General features: G+C 39.6%; 2 protein-coding genes across 3 annotated transcripts in view; both read right to left on the bottom strand.

The window, feature by feature from the left end:
• The window catches only part of whd (carnitine O-palmitoyltransferase whd), a 52,184-nt gene extending 42,635 nt beyond the window's left edge, over positions 1 to 9,549 (bottom strand). The window contains exon 1 of the mRNA XM_022062102.2: positions 9,308 to 9,549. The gene's annotated coding sequence lies outside the window, so the exon portion shown is untranslated. The remainder of the gene's footprint in view (positions 1 to 9,307) is intronic.
• A 2,883-nt stretch (positions 9,550 to 12,432) lies between these two features.
• Positions 12,433 to 15,491, bottom strand: veli (L27 and PDZ_signaling domain-containing protein veli). Of its 2 annotated transcripts, none has more exons than XM_087348536.1 (4): positions 15,405 to 15,491; positions 14,963 to 15,006; positions 14,443 to 14,801; positions 12,433 to 13,335 (listed from the first exon to the last, which is right to left on the bottom strand). In XM_087348536.1, exons 1-4 carry the CDS (start codon positions 15,410 to 15,412, stop codon positions 13,180 to 13,182), a joined length of 567 nt encoding a protein of 188 aa, XP_087204662.1. In that variant the 5' UTR covers positions 15,413 to 15,491; the 3' UTR covers positions 12,433 to 13,179. The 2 variants fall into 2 exon arrangements, with proteins under 2 accessions (XP_087204662.1, XP_021917834.1); XM_022062142.2 differs by lacking the exon at positions 15,405 to 15,491 and adding an exon at positions 15,081 to 15,309 and having other exon boundaries at positions 14,963 to 15,004.
• Positions 15,492 to 15,926: the final 435 nt, after the last annotated feature.

Genomic DNA, 15,926 nt, shown 5'->3' with positions numbered 1-15,926 from the left:
TTCCCTGTACTGCAGAGTCAGAGCTTTCCTGCGCATGCGCCTTACTGGCCAGCGCAGCGACCTGCTCGAAAATATCAAAATATTTGATCTCGGCTTTGGCCACTGACCGCTTCGCTGTAACCTAGGACAGCGCCACACAAACAGCCAGTTTGATATTTCCACTTCACCCACGCAACTCGCACCGCTCATGTAGGACACCGGGTAACGGCGTGATGAATTGTAGCCATAAGTGCCAAAACGTGACAAAAAATTTCAAAACCTTACCTAACAAACTTAACCTACCCTAACCTAACCCAACCTATCCAAACTGAACATTTGTAACCTAACCCAGCACGTCGAAACTTAATCTAACGTATTGCAAAGTAGCCAAAAGTAACCGAGCCTTACGTAACATAACGCAAGCGTGCCGAAACTTGACTTAGTGACCGCGCGTGACTAGGCGTGATCTGCTTTGAGGTCGTGACGATGGATCACCATAAGTGTCGAAACGTGACGATTTACAAAGCGTGACCAAACGTGATTCAGCGTGACGTAATGTAACATCGTGATGTGATGTGGTCATAAATGTCGAAACGTGACAAAGATTTTTAACACGTTACCTAACCTAACAATCTAACCCTACCTAGCTTAACCCAACTCAGACTATCCTAACCTAACCTGTCGTAACATCATCTAACGTATTGCAAAGTTGCCAAAATTAACCGAGCGTTACGTATACTGCGTTCCAGCGTTTTTGGCCGCTGAACGTTTGTAAACTGGAACCTCGGAGCGAGTCAGTTACCAGAAGTTTCCTGGTAGTGATGGCAGCAGGCCGCATACAGTACACTCCAAATAAAATACCACCACGGTATGTAACACAGGAAAGTCGATTTCACTAGAAAATTAACACTGCAGAGAGTATTAGATGATTTTATCTTCTTCACAACTCTTCGGTCCTCTTCCAAATCTTCCACTCCTCACAGACCATCGCTTACTGACATCACTCGATTCATCACTACCGATGCTGCTGGTCACTCCATTATCTTCAATTGTAATGCGTTCAATAGCGTCTTCGATTATGCCTTCTTGCTCATAATAAATCTGTTCTAGTTTTTCCACATTCCTCTTGCCCAATTTCTTCGAACCTCTGGCGACACAGATGCTCGACGACCTTAATTTTAAATGTTGTGTTCTTGCTTGCAACCCATTGTTTTACGTCTGCCCAAATAAGTTTATTGGTGTTTAAATCGGGATTGTACGGCGGAAGTCTCAGCACAGACGTTCTTTGTCTGCTAAAATCTGATCAATCACATAATATTTGTGCTTTGGCTTATTTAATTTGATTAAATCGTACAGTTGAGCTTTCAACACGCTGTCACAAAATGGGATGTTCATTTCCAATAGCCAGGCTTTCATTTCGTCCTTCATTGATTAAGACGTCGGTGGTTTGTCTGTCTGAGTGTTGTGATACGAGGCGTTATTAATGACCAGAAAGGAGATTACAACGAACAGGTGCCATGTTGTCAACTCAGCACAGTCACAAGACAACAATTATCAGGTTTCCACACTTTTGCACTGACACAGATTGTACTGACCGACGGAAACTCCTTCCTTCATTGAGTAGTCCTCATACTGGGCACTCCCTACAAGGTCAACGGCCATAATCGGTGGATTCAGTTCTACCCCAGGCAAGCTACGGAAAAACGAACCGATGTCTTGTAATGGTCTTCATTGCGCACAAGAAGCTCTTGGCGTGGACATTGGTTCGCCGTGCGAGTCGTCAGTTCATTAAATCGTGCGCGGTTGTTTCAGCTCTTTTTTAAATTTTAATACAGCAACTTTCAGCTCGTAGATGAGAATCGGAAACGCTGAGATACCGTGAAGTTTCCGAAGACACTGGACGCAGCAGCTCCCGCCGAATCGACACGAAAGAGTTAATGTGGGTCCCACGACTTTACGATCACCCTGTATAAAAAGGCTCACGCGTTAATAAATCTACATGTCATCTTAAAAAACAGAACCTTTCGATGCGAAATGAACACTCCGTCGATAAGGTGCTGCATTAATACACAGGTCTCAAGCCCATACACATCAGCTATCACACTACTCAATACCTCGTAGGACTGTGATTATAACCTCCAAAATTTCGAATCGAAAAGACTGCAGAACGTGAGTTGTAACACTGAATGTGAGTTACTTCAACGCATTAAAGACATTCATACACAACCTCAAGACTCCTGTTTTACTTGCATATGAGATACACGTTTATTACGGTAAGCTGAAGCAGAGATGTACGCGCACATGTCTGCCTGTTAAATATACTTCGCTTGTACATGGCTGAAGACGGCCTTAACAAGAAACATGTTGATTTTTACACAGATGGCGAACAATCGATGATTGCTCTGTTGCAAATCTTAAAGCCATTGCACCAGAAGCCAATGTAAGATTCTTCGTCACGCTGTTGTCAAAACGATTTAAAAATCACTGAAAACTGTCAGACGAGATTTTGACGACCAATGCTACAAAATCCAGCCCAAATGGAGTCAATAACTGTCAGCGCGCTCTGTGAATAAAATGGCAGTAGCTGTTACATAACGCTGCTTCTGTACACAAAGGTTGGATGTCTATCACGACGAAGAGTTTGCGCTTCGTGCAATCACACAACGCTGGGAAATTTGGTATTCAGTGTTGGCCACCCCTCCTGGCATTCAACAGGCCTGTCTGGTAGACATTAACCGACATCTGAGGAAATCCTGCCGCCTCCATCACCACTCTGGCGATGGAGGCGGCCATATTCATACTCATGTCCACGAGAACCTCAGATTTTAACAAAATAAATCTATCATTCAAAAGTCGGGCTAACACAATATCTTTTCCACGTGCAGAGACATTAATTGTCTCTGCACGTGAAAAAATGTATTTCTTTGCGTAAAACTGCGTACAAAAGAAATGGCACAGACACTAGATGAATTCTTTTATTGAAATCTGAGTCTCAGAAGTGATGTGAAGTTCAAGGCACACAGGGACATTCATGACACACATATAAGTCACAGTGAACAAGTATTTCCCACCTATGGCAGAAGCTTTTCGGTTACAATGCCCGGCAACATGCCCTGTCTCAGACTAAGGATAATTAACAAAACAATGTGTGGGATTAATTGACATTTCAACAGGCGAAAGGTTTAAAATCTTCACGTTCTTCGTTAACGTTCGCCTGGCCAACTTCTGGGCAGCTCCGAAAGAAGAGTTTCCACACATTTCAAATGCAGTTGTGAAGGCGCGTTCATCGTCTCAACGTAGCTTAACAGAACGACGTTCTCAATATATTCGACAACAAGAATGAAAAGCTGAAACTGGCTTACGAACAGCTTTCAACGACTGTTCCCAACTTCAACTCCCATACGGTCAGCAAGTGGGTGTAACCGCCGCATTGGGTAAACGGATCACAAAACTGCTTCCTAAAACATGGCGCAAATTAAAATTTCTAAATGTATGGCTTTAAATTTAAAACAAATACTCAAGTCATTAGATTTTGTTTCCAGGGTTCTGCTAAAATGCTGTCTCGAAAAGGGCTCTCCCGAAGTAAAAGCACATTACATTAAACTTAATATCAAGTTTCTTATGTTTACTGGTATATGAGCCTGTTTAATATCCATTTGCTATTTTCCTACACCAAGGCGTCTTCTGTGCAGAGAGGAGAAAGTTCGTGCACTCGTTCCATGCAGCAGATGTTAAGCAACGAACGTCGCCTAACGTTCTGTTTTCGACATCAAATGCGACACGAAAACAAAGACAAAGTTAAAACTCGACATGGCCAAAGACCGCCATGAATTTCGAGGCGGGCAGCTGAATTTCTGTACACGGCCCCCCTCCCATAGGAAAAAATCAGAAGGAGTGAGGTCGGGCGACAGAGGTGGCCATGCAATGACAACCCTCATGTCCCGGACAATCTTTCCCGCCATGTGATGAGACCCCTCGTGCTGGAACCTCAACCCCTAAAGCACAGCTGGAGGGCATCTAGAAGCTCTTATGTGAAGTGGTTGTTACGAATATCTGACCAAGTGACAATTAAAATAAGCTCAAATCTTTTTGCAACATTCTCCAATACAAAATTTAAATTAAACAGGCTCGACGATTCCCCAGCTGTACCACACGTATCAATAGACAAACGAGCAGCAGTGATGTAAATTGGAGCCCTGCAGGGTTACACGTAGTCTGAAAGGTAATTTGCTTAATCACCTGGTAGCAAGTTGGGTTTTTATGGTATGAAAATATATGGTCCTGAGTGCAAACAATATTCTGACTCCTACATCTTTGAGCTGGCTTACACCCTCAAGAAACATTTGCCTCAGAGACGCTTACTGTTGGATATTAAATTTTCAGTACTTTTCCAGAATATTAAATACCTACTGTTCAGTTTATTCCATGGTGTATTTACAGCACACATTGTGTGGCACAGGTAAGCACTAACGAACAAACAATTTTTTATGAGAGAAGTTGCACTAGTTTCTAACCAACGTTTGTCTTGAAGTGCTCACTTTTTTCCTTGAACTAAATTTACTACAATGTTGTTGTACTAGGAAATAATAACACAAACATTTAAACACCTGTGAGTGTTGTAAATTGTGCATCTGTACTGAAAATAACATTTTAAACGGGACTACATTTCCAGCGGAAAACAGGTAAACTGTGCCGAACATGTGCAACACAAATATATCTGCTCGAACACCTTCAATACGCGAACATATTCCCTACAAAAAAAAAAAGTTATGCAATTTAACATGCATATCCAAGGGGAAAACTACTTTGGCGCGTAGCTGCTCGTAAAGGTCGTGGCGGAAGTCTTGGACACGCTTTGCTGAAAACATATATCTCAGGTTTGAGTTATGAAAATACTTCCAAGTCATGATATCCAGTTCATAGTAAAATGTGTGTTCAGTTAGTAGGAGATAGCTAACCATATTCTAGAATTGTGCCGTCACCCACACGCCAACTTGTTTGCAGATTACAATATTATATTCGTACTTGAACCTGTTTCCTGCACAGAAAGAAACTAAGTACACATTTACTCGGCAATCCGACGTATACACAGTTACATAACACGTAGAAAACTGTTCGTACAAGTTCACGTTAGAAAATTCGATCAGTGGACGCGCTGGATTTAAAGTTCCAGAAACCAGTCCCATGATTCAAATTTTATTAGGGGGAGAAGGGTAGCATCAAACTAATTTGTCCTCCGGTTTATTACAAAATAAAAACATGATTACATCTGAATGATTTCTAAAAACTTTCCTCTGAAGTGTTTCTCATGATGGTTTTAGTTTACTGGTCCGTTTCTCTGTTGCGTAACATTTCCAAGGTCAGTGCAATCAATTTGTACGCCTCATAACACGTTTTTCATATAATGGAATTACGTAATTGCAGTCTCTTTGCCGATGGCCCCCAACTCCTGATATTAATTTTTTCTAATGTTATCACAATTACATATTTTACGTTTCTTCATTATAGGAAACTGCCTTCCAACTGCTGGCGGATTACATTTCACGGTTGGGACTCACCTTACATTGGTAAGAATCGAAATAAGGCAGAGATACTTTCAACAATTCTGACAAAGTAACCTACGAGGTGCGATCGGAAAGTTTCAAGACTGTGTCAATGGAGGGCGAACCGGATGTAGTACGAGCTTCTGCCGCTAGGGGGTGCGGCCTACATTCATAGTGAATCAGTGTGCCAGCCGGCATCATCCAATTAGCATTTGTTTCTTAGTTACGAGCGTTTTGGTAGTGCATTACACCGACCCTCCTGCGATTTCGGAAAGGCGTGTGCATCAAATTTTGCCAAAGACTCGCCAAAACGGCTACGGAAACCTATGAAATTCTAAAGCAAGCATTTGGGGAGTCCGCAATGGGTCGTGCACAAACTTTTGTGTGGCATTCACGTTTTAAAAATGGCCGAACCTCTGTCGATGATGACGAGCGTTCTGGACGACCATCTTCGAGCACAACGCCCGAAAATGTTACGAAGATTCGGCAGGCCATTCACGAAGATCGACGTCGTACCATCAACGGCTTGTGCGACATTGTTGGGATAGGCTATGGGACCTGTCAGCTGATTCTAAAGGAAGAACTTCACATGCGACGCATCATGACAACGCGCCAGCGCACACCGCCCTCAAAGTTCGGCAGTTTTTGGCCTCAAACACCATGGCCGTCATCCCGCACCCTCCTTATTCGCCGGATTTAGCTCCGTGTGACTTCTTCCTCTTCCCAAAGATGAAAATTCAGCTAAAGGGAAAGGAGATTTAAGACGATAGAAGAGATTCATGCAGAATCGCAGATGGTGCTTGACAGGCTGACAAAGAAAGATTTCCAGGGATGCTTCCAGGCTTGGCAGCGGCAGGGGAACTACTTCGAGGGTGATGGATGAATTTAATACCTGAGATAAGTGTACGGGTTTTTATAGGCGCAGTCTAGAAACTTTCCGATCGCACCTCGTATATAAGAACTGTGACAAATTAACTGGCTTCACGTATATCATTCAAGCAATTCGACTCTCAATTTTCAGTTGGCATGCATGCAAATATACAGAGTGGCCAGAAAGTCCCTTTGCCCGCCCTCCATTCTCCGCTCATTGTTTGATCAGTTTCCATATTCTTTCAGAAAATTTCTTCCACGCTGAATTCCGAATAGCATAGGAACAGTCCCTGGTGGCTGCTTTTGAATCTTGCTGAGAAATGTTTTAAAATGCCCTAGAGCCGCGCTTCTCAACCTATGGTACGCGAACTAATTAAGAAAATCAAAAGATAATATTAACATAAATAAGTTTTCCCTGAACGCATTTGGTTAGTGGTAAATTTGGTGTGTTAAATTAGAATCTGTGGTACGCCAACGAAAAATGGCGAGAACCTCTGCCCTAGAGCCAAGTATCTCATGTTGTCAAGTCTGGGTGGTCATGCCATATCAAATCCCCGTCCACTGAATGTGTTATCGAGATATTCTCGAACTGAGAAAGCACAACGTGACGCTGGACCACCTTCCTGAAGAATGCGTGTTGATGCCAGACCCCTATATACGTACATTTTTTTTCTGTTGCTCACTCAACCACGTAATGGACTGTTTCTTAACCAGCTCACTGTATTTAATCAGAGTGGACTATGTAGAAGTAGTTACCAACGGAGAAGTGTAGTTCAACTCAACTACAGCCTACTGAACGAGGAAAGCTGCTTAAGACACAGTCTATCACAAACCACCTTAAGATTACCATTTAAGGTCGAAATATGTAGTGCAGTCTTAATAAACAGTGAAACTATAATAAAAACATTGACGGACTGTCAACCTAACGCATATTAGCACGTTACATTTTTAAAATGCAATTAGAATTCGTAATAAACACACATAGGGTCATCATCAATAGTTTAATTCAACACGTGTTGTTTTGTTTTCTTATGCCTGCATTCTTGTAGTGCAAGAATTTATATGTAGATCCATATTTACGGGATTTTTCGTGAAGCAAAATTTTGTGGTGTGCTGTCATGTCTGACAAATCAGGGTGTGTCATGGGTGTTCAAAATTTGCAGAGCATTGTTCTGTTCACACTGCTTAATGTTACCTTATTAAATAAAAATATGAACAGCACTTCATAAAAAAAATTGCTGCTTTACATTTGCTATCACTTCCCTTTTGTGTACTCACATTCATTACCTTAATTTGTAGATGTGATACACATACAGAAGGCCAAGGAAGGAACTAAAGGCCTCCCAAAGTCCCGTTCGACTCTAATTCAACAAAACAGTGATGCTAGCTTTGCTACACTGCAAATTCTGAGATGTTTTCATTCACCTTACCTGGGTTATGCTTTTCATGTAACGTATGATTCTGCTGTGGCCCTTGAGCACGCAATCTGGTGATGGCTAGTATAATGCACATGTATCCATGGATACAGAACAGTTACCTGGAGTGCTCAATAATTCACATCCTACAACAGACTTTCCTTTCTTCTCGCATTACCATTGCCATAACTAAACTACCAAAAATAGATACATCAAATTCAGGTGCCAGTTGTTACTAAACACATTCACTTGGGTCAGGCTTCAATTATAGCTTACAACAGAAAGTGCATTAAACCAACAACACAGAACAGAGATATTATTGAGAAGTAAAGACACTGTGTCCTTTATGGATCCCAGAGACTCAACACCATCTTCACAAGAAGGTGTTCAGTCCCTGCTTGCTCTGCTGACACAGATTAACCGGTCCTTCTGTCTTACCTAGACTACAGTCTAGTTTGACAAACTAAACTTTAAGCACAAAATATCCTACATCTCAGACAATAAACATCCTTTGGAATGTCATATTCTCAAGCACCATTCTTTCATTTCCAGCCCTATCCATCTTTCATAAACATGATCCCATGGATTCTCCTGTGGTTAGAATAACACCCAATTCACATTTTGTCAGTTGCCACACTGTACATGTAGCTTGTTCTGCCCTTCATTTGCACATGTTTATGTACTATTTTATGCAACATTTAAATAATCACACTTCTCTAGCACTATTCTTCAAAGATACAAACAGGTCTGTCCTGGCAAAAGCTATTTTATACTCTTTTGTAATAAGTTTCTGAATTTTAAATCACCACTTTCAAAACAAGTCACCATTGCAACAAAACATGAAATGCATATGCTCTCTGTTGTAATTTGGATTGGTGACAAAATTAGTAGTCATACATCTAAACAAAATGGCAATACTGTGTTCTTTATTCTCAGTAACACCACTACTCATGATATTAATTTCCAGTAACATTAATTTATATTATATCATGTTCTAAGCCAAAAGATGGAAATCACTGTTGAGATCAAGATTTCTCGTAAGGTGGGAATTCAGTAGTATAAAGTTTATGCTTTACTCAAAGGAAAAGTATAGGCATAAAATTCCCACACTGATGGTTCAGGTTGACAAATTACAAAGGTATTTTTTATTTATGTGAATTATGGGCCTGATAGCATTTTGTAGATCCTCTCAGGTGTAATACATTATGAAAATAATGGGCAAACTTTGAAAGTTCCTATTCACATAGCCCCCTTAAAATGAACACACATCGTACATCTCATAAAATGTCAACAAGTGCTGGCAGAGGTCATTAACACAGAGCGAATACCAAACGAGTTGTGCTGTTCGAGAAAAATTATTGGTTTAAATTGTTTCAATTAAACAAATACGGTTATGATCATAACGGTTACAATATTTACCACCAAATTAAAAACTAAAATACACTGTTGTAAATCTACATATATAAACTACATATATTTAGTTCAACCTAAATTACTTACCTTGATTTTCAAGAAGTAGGTTACTGTAATGTAGTACCTTGAAGAAAAATAGTATATTTTATAATATGCAGAAACAAATAGGAAATAAACAGCTGCCTCCAATGACACAAACAATAACTACTCTACGCATCTAACTCGAACACAGCGAAAGAACGAAGAAGAATACGTAGGATTAACTACTGAACTTTCTCCTTCCGTACAACGCACACATGTAATAGCGCCATTACTATATAGCGTATGAAGAACTTTGATATGCTACCAGCGCACTACTGTGCATTGCGGAATTATTTATAACTAGCATTACCGCACTATTGTAAATGCCACTGATGACACAATCTATAACGTAATTATGTATCAGTGTGGATGACTTGCAACTGTTATTATATTGGTGTTGTCATGTAGAAGTTTACTAACGTTTCAGAGGTCGTTGCCGCCGTGTCTCATCAGGTCGATGAGACACTGGTAAACTTCTACCAGACTACACTGTGCTTGCTACAACTCAGAAAACATCCATCTTCACATTCACCACCATGGGCCTCAAATCTTACTGGCATGGACAATTTTCATGATATTGCACATTCACTTTTAAAGGCTGTCAAGATTGTGCCTTGCTGCTCACCTCAAACATAAATATTCACTGCTATAATGATAAAGTTTTCAGGAAATTTTGAAAAAGTAAACAACTGGGAGAGACAACTCTGAAAAAAGTAACTGCTTTCTACTATGACAATTAGGAATAGAGGTGTCAAAAATACACAACAGTTTCACAGAAAAAATTAACAAAAAAGTAATGATCCTCCTGAAAGAACAACAGGAGGCAATTATTGAATTCTGGTTTAAAAAATTAGGCACAATGGTATCGAAAAAACTAATATACTAGCACATTTATTCCAAATGGTGTGCCATAGAGAAAAAGGTAAATACAAAAAATGTCACTCTTGGAAAGCGAACCCTGAATTTTTTTTACTTTTGCCTATTTAGAAAAAAAGGCTCAAAGTTGTCCAAATCTTATACAATGGCAATTTGTATGAAAAATTATACACACAAAAAATGTTCATCTTGGTGAGACAACACCAGAAAGAGTAAAAGTAAAGTAAAGTTTGTCCCACTATACGCCATGAAGGCATTTGGGGTGAGTGGACGTATAGCTCCTCTCTTCCTTGACCTCGGCACTAGATGGGGGTGAGTGGTCAGCATCACGCCCCGGCCGGCTTTACCCCCGGGAAAGGACCCCCGGTACCCATTGTAGAGGAGGCTGGGTGGGCCCCAGAGCTGGTCTGGATGCAGACGCTAGAGGAAAAAATCCTCTGCCCCCGTCGGGGATCGAACCTCAGTCGTCCAGCCTGTAGCTAATCAATATACTGACTGAGCTATCCCGGCTCATACACCAGAAAGAGTACTGATTTTAAAGTTTGGAAATAGAGCACAGATATGTCCAAAACTATTGCAACACAGTGAATTTCTCTTGACAGCATATACTATTATTTATTTTATTTAGTGTTCTGTCTGACGACAGGTCCATATGAACAGGATCCATCTATCCTTTTCTCGGACTGGGACCTGTTCATATACGTTCTTGGCAGATGATCCAGAAGTGGTTTGCCATTGCCTTCTTCTGTGTGTGAATGGAGTAATTGTTGGGATGCCACGGAGAAACCGGGGAAGCCCCCGGAGGAAAACTCCGTGTTGCCTAGACCACGGCCTTGCCCAACACAAGTTAAAAATTCGGGCACCGCCGGGAATCGAACCCGAGACCCCAGGATTACAAGGCCAGCGTTCTAACCGCTAGACCACCTCATCTTATTATTATTTAGTGTTCTGTCTGACGACAGGTCCATATGAACAGGATCCTTCCATCCTTTTCTCGGACTGGGACCTGTTCATATACGTTCTTGGCAGATGATCCAGAAGTGGTTTGCCATTGACTTCTTCTGTGTGTGAAAGGAGTAATTGTTCGGATGCCACGGAGGAAAACTCCGTGTTGCCTAGACCACGGCCTTGCCCAACACAAGTTATAATTTCGGGCACCGCCGGGAATCGAACCCGAGACCCCAGGATTACAAGGCCAGCGTTCTAACCGCTAGACCACCGTGGTTATAAGCATATACTAGGAGGAAGAAATAAATATATAAGAAAACATTATTTTTGTAAAAAACAACTCACAGAAAATTATTGATTTGTTCAATTCTAGAAATTAGGCACTGGGTGTCCAAAATATATAAACTATGTGATTCTCCCAAATGACACACTGTAGAAAGAATTATGATTACAAAGAACCCCTCTTGCAGAGGCAAGCCCAGGAAAATTACACTTATGCCATTTCAAGGATCAGGTGCAGAATGCGTCATTGAAAAATTATTAAAAAAAACTCAGAGTATCACAGAAAAAATGTTAAATTTCCCACATTATGGAGGTTTTAATTTCAAACAACTCAAAATACGTTTCAATTCATTTCAGAAAAGAAAAGTGCAATTAGGATTTCCTGAGCAGGATTCAATGGGTATTGATAATTTTTTCCATATTATGCTTGTTCATTAAATAATAAATGCATCATCAATATTAAAATTTCTTATAGTCTCATGTGAATTTCCCATTTTGTATCCATAATATGCTGATTAAACTTCATAAACTATGTTGCTCTGTATCAAACATAGCCTAATACTAGCGTACTTCAATGTCACTGTCACTGTCAGTTTTTCTGCTGCCGCAAGGTACTTATGAAAATAACAGTACAACTGTAAACCACTTCTGACATTAAAAATCTACTCAAAAGCTATACCACTCGTTCCGTAATATTCTTGTCAGTGTATCCCTTTAACTTAATACACCATGTGTTGTATTCCCTGTTTGTGAGACATCTATAAATGACTCAAAAACCTTTTTATTCATGATAATTTGAATAGAATATTTCCCTCGAACAATATAAATGCATCCTCCTCACTTCCTGAACATGGACTAACAACTCAGCCTGTCTTTCTACAAAAATAATAAGATATTATCTATTCCAGAACGAGCCATGCCTCTTCATTTCACTTTCAAGGACTAGTAAGATAGTACTCCTGACAGTGAGTGCAACATAAGATTACACAGATGTGACAAACAGTATTACTAGTTTCAGCACATCATTCAGTAACACAGATGTTTCAACCTTTATTTGATACACAAGATAGAAAAAGATAGAAAGCCACCACCAAAACTGAGAAAGTACCACATTTCTGGCACAAATTTAGGTAAACAGAATAATTATTAATACTTCTAGGGCAATGTAATTAAGCTCCTTATAATGAATAATTTGCTTGACAATTCCATTAAAACTGTTTATAAAATGTTACATATGTCTTATACCATAATATCATACACAATTAAAAATAAATATTTAATAATAGAATAATAACCATGTATACAAACAATTCAAAACAGTATAAATCTGATATTTTATTTGGTGGTTACTGGTTACTACAGTACCTCAAATACCATAATCTATATACATACATCCAAACTTTGGTTTTGGTATTCCTCAGTACTTTTACATCAGTGTTTTAAGACTTTATAGACAGATATTGATGGAACGCAAAGATTGACAATAATTATTTCACAGAGCTCTACATTACGAAACAGCATACTAAGACATTAATGAAACAAACTACGAGTGCTGAGACATCTTTCATACAGTACAGGGCAACCTGGTTGCTCACTTAGTAATGCTTTGTGTTACTTATCATGGTACATATGAATGACAGTATTTTATGAAATTGTTGGGAATATGATTTCATGACCAGTGCAAACAGAGTTTCTCAAATGATAAAATTCTAAACACAGCTGTCTTACATGAAGCAAAACAAAATATGGGAGAATGTCATGTGACATACGTTCTACTGAAATTGCCTCCTCCGTGCAGCACGTTGTTTGTCAAACCTCAACTCCATCTCTTCCAACACTTTGGGCGTGTAACGTACAACGAGCTTCACTGAGCCCTGTGCTTGTTTTAGCAATTCCACTGCCTTCTCGTGGTTCTCACCCTCCACTGACTGGCAACAAAAATAAAATAAAAATAAATATTCACATTACAAAATAATTACAAACCTGAATCTGGTTAACAGTAATCTGTCAGCACTTTACAGTATTTTTTTATACAATGATACCCCCTTTTCCCCCTCTTACTGGAAGAATTTATCATGTATTAAATGAAGTTATATATTTTTATTTCAACCTGCAAATATACCTCTAGATAGCTAAGTGACAGTTCTGCAGCTACTTAAAAATAAGCTACTTCATCACAATTCGGAGCCCACAACAATTTAACTTGATATTTAGTGTTAACTGACTATCAAACACAAAACTGGAACACTTTGGGTACTTTGTATGTGCTGTGATTACTGGCAGGACAGGTTTTCATTTATGTCATATATGTCCAAGTTCTCGTAGAACTTCCTCGCCATCAACCAATCTTGACAGTAAAACTTACACATAGCTCATGCTTGGAACCTCATGCAGTCTGCTACTAGCTACAGACTTTTCTAACTGCAAATCAGTATTTTGATTGACAGTGTGGAGAAGGATGTTAATTCAGCCAATCACAGTGTTAAATTCATATATATATGTGCTCACACTAACTACCCATTCACAAGTAACAAACTGGCCTAACCTGTCAAAAGTTCAGATTTTTGTGTCAAATGAAGCGATGATTAATGAATTTGAAAGGATGTGGAAAGAAGTAGGCCTGGCTGAATTTATGGTAAAATACCAGCATTTGCCAGGGGGGGACTATGTAAAACCATGAAGAAACTCAGACAGGATGTCAGATATTTGGACCACGAATTGAACCCAGGACCTCCCATGTATGAAACAGGAGTACTAACCACTTGCCCACAATAAACATATTAAAATGTACTGTAAGAATTTACTGATCAACAATTCTTCAAACGTCCTAGACACTGTGACAGGAAGCAAATGTTGCATAATTTAAGCTAGGAGTATATATTACATCATTTTTTGTTTGTGCCCATCACTTCAAAAGAACCACCTTACTTTTAGCAGAAGTGTATTTTGCTGATAAATATACACCGCTTTTCTATTTTACAGCAGATACTTTCTATAGATGTTACTTGAATAATTTCTTCCTCCTACACACTCACCACACCATTAACAGAAAGCAACTGGTCACCACGCTTCAGGCCACCATGCCGATCTGCTACACCCCCTGGAATAATACGGGAGATGTAGATGGGTGAATTCTGCTCTTTGCCACCCATAACATTGAAACCAAGACCTTCTTCTGTTTTTGGTAACTCCACTACCCGAGGGTGTGCATGCCCCTCACTTGCTGCAAATGCAGCAACCGTAGCCTTGGCAGTAGCAGATGCCCGAATATCCTGTGACCCTTGGATATCAACAGTCTCATACACATGTTCATAAACTTCACGCACTGCATTCAGAAAGTCACTTTGCAGGACTTTTTGAAGAGCTGCCAGTTTTGTAGCAGGCACTTCCCCACCTGTACATGCAGTATTAAATTAAAATTAAATATTTAATACGAAATACTGTCACCCTACACTTCAAACAGCAGTTTTACAAGCATTATATAAATTTAATGTAGCAATAAATGCAATAAGACTTACAATAACAGCTATTTAAATTATAGTGAAAATTACTTACTTTTCTGTAGTTTCTCCAGCAATTCGATCGCTCTTTTCACATCTGTCAAAATAAAAAAAATTCAATTTTATCGAAGCGATGCAACAGCAAACTGTATTAAATGCAAGAAGGAACTTACCACGTGCCAAGGTTAATTGTTCTCCAACAGATGCCATATTTCAACTAGAACCGCAAATATGTCGTTACCGTAGTAGAAGATTAATTATTCTTAACAACAAATCAAACCACAAATACTACGCCCAGACTAATTAATTTGTTTATGTGTAGTGTCATCATTGTGTGATAAGATGGCAGCACAACCAGGTTCTTCCCACCACAGATTAATAATACCTTCCCTATTTTCCAATCGGACAAACACAAGGTATCTCATCTGTTCTCAAGTTATTCTGGTCCATACCTTACAAAATCCGGAAGGAGGCTGTTAACAAGATTATACTTAACTCTCATCATTAACAAGAAGATACTATATAGCCACACTTGTTAATACCATAATAAATAGCAACCTACGAGCCATCTGGTGGCTACAAATAGGATTAACAGAAATTTTAACAAATATACGTCTCTATAGCACCGTCTATTGATGTCATGCAGTGACACCAACTGTGTGCAGCTGAGGTCTCGAAAGTCTGATAGTAGCTCAGCTGGCCAAAAATTCTTGTATGGAATCCAGACATTTACTGAGTTCACAACACACCACTGGAGTCTATTCTGATTCAGATGAATTCAGCCTACGTTCTCATTTCTGCATCCGGTTTAATATTATACTCTGACTTACACTTTGGTTTCCCAAGGGGTCTCTTCGCACATAAATATTGTTTGTATTGCTCAATGCCTGCATGCATACTATATTTCCTCATCTGTCCTATTTGCTCCCTTTCACAATTGGTGAAAAAAATCATTATGTAATTCCCCACATTCTCTGTGTTTCCATCTTGTCTCAGTATTCAACCCAGCACCCTGTTCT

Source organism: Zootermopsis nevadensis, unplaced genomic scaffold (genome assembly GCF_977971745.1).
Source record: "Zootermopsis nevadensis isolate Lab colony 2312 unplaced genomic scaffold, Znev_1.0 Znev_ptg000013l, whole genome shotgun sequence".
Lineage (NCBI taxonomy): Eukaryota > Metazoa > Arthropoda > Insecta > Blattodea > Termopsidae > Zootermopsis > Zootermopsis nevadensis.
The sequence above is the reverse complement of the archived record's forward strand: the minus strand, read 5'-3'. Positions and strand labels throughout refer to the sequence as shown.

Bases quoted from the DNA above. Each gene is read 5' to 3' on its own strand.
- veli (XM_022062142.2), bottom strand. From the start codon at position 15,117: ATGGCATCTGTTGGAGAACAATTAACCTTGGCACGTG. The intron at 15,005-15,080 runs GTAAGTTCCTTC...TTATTTTGACAG, and splicing joins ACAATTAACCTTGGCACGTG to ATGTGAAAAGAGCGATCGAA. The intron at 14,802-14,962 runs GTAAGTAATTTT...CTGCATGTACAG, and splicing joins GCTGGAGAAACTACAGAAAA to GTGGGGAAGTGCCTGCTACA.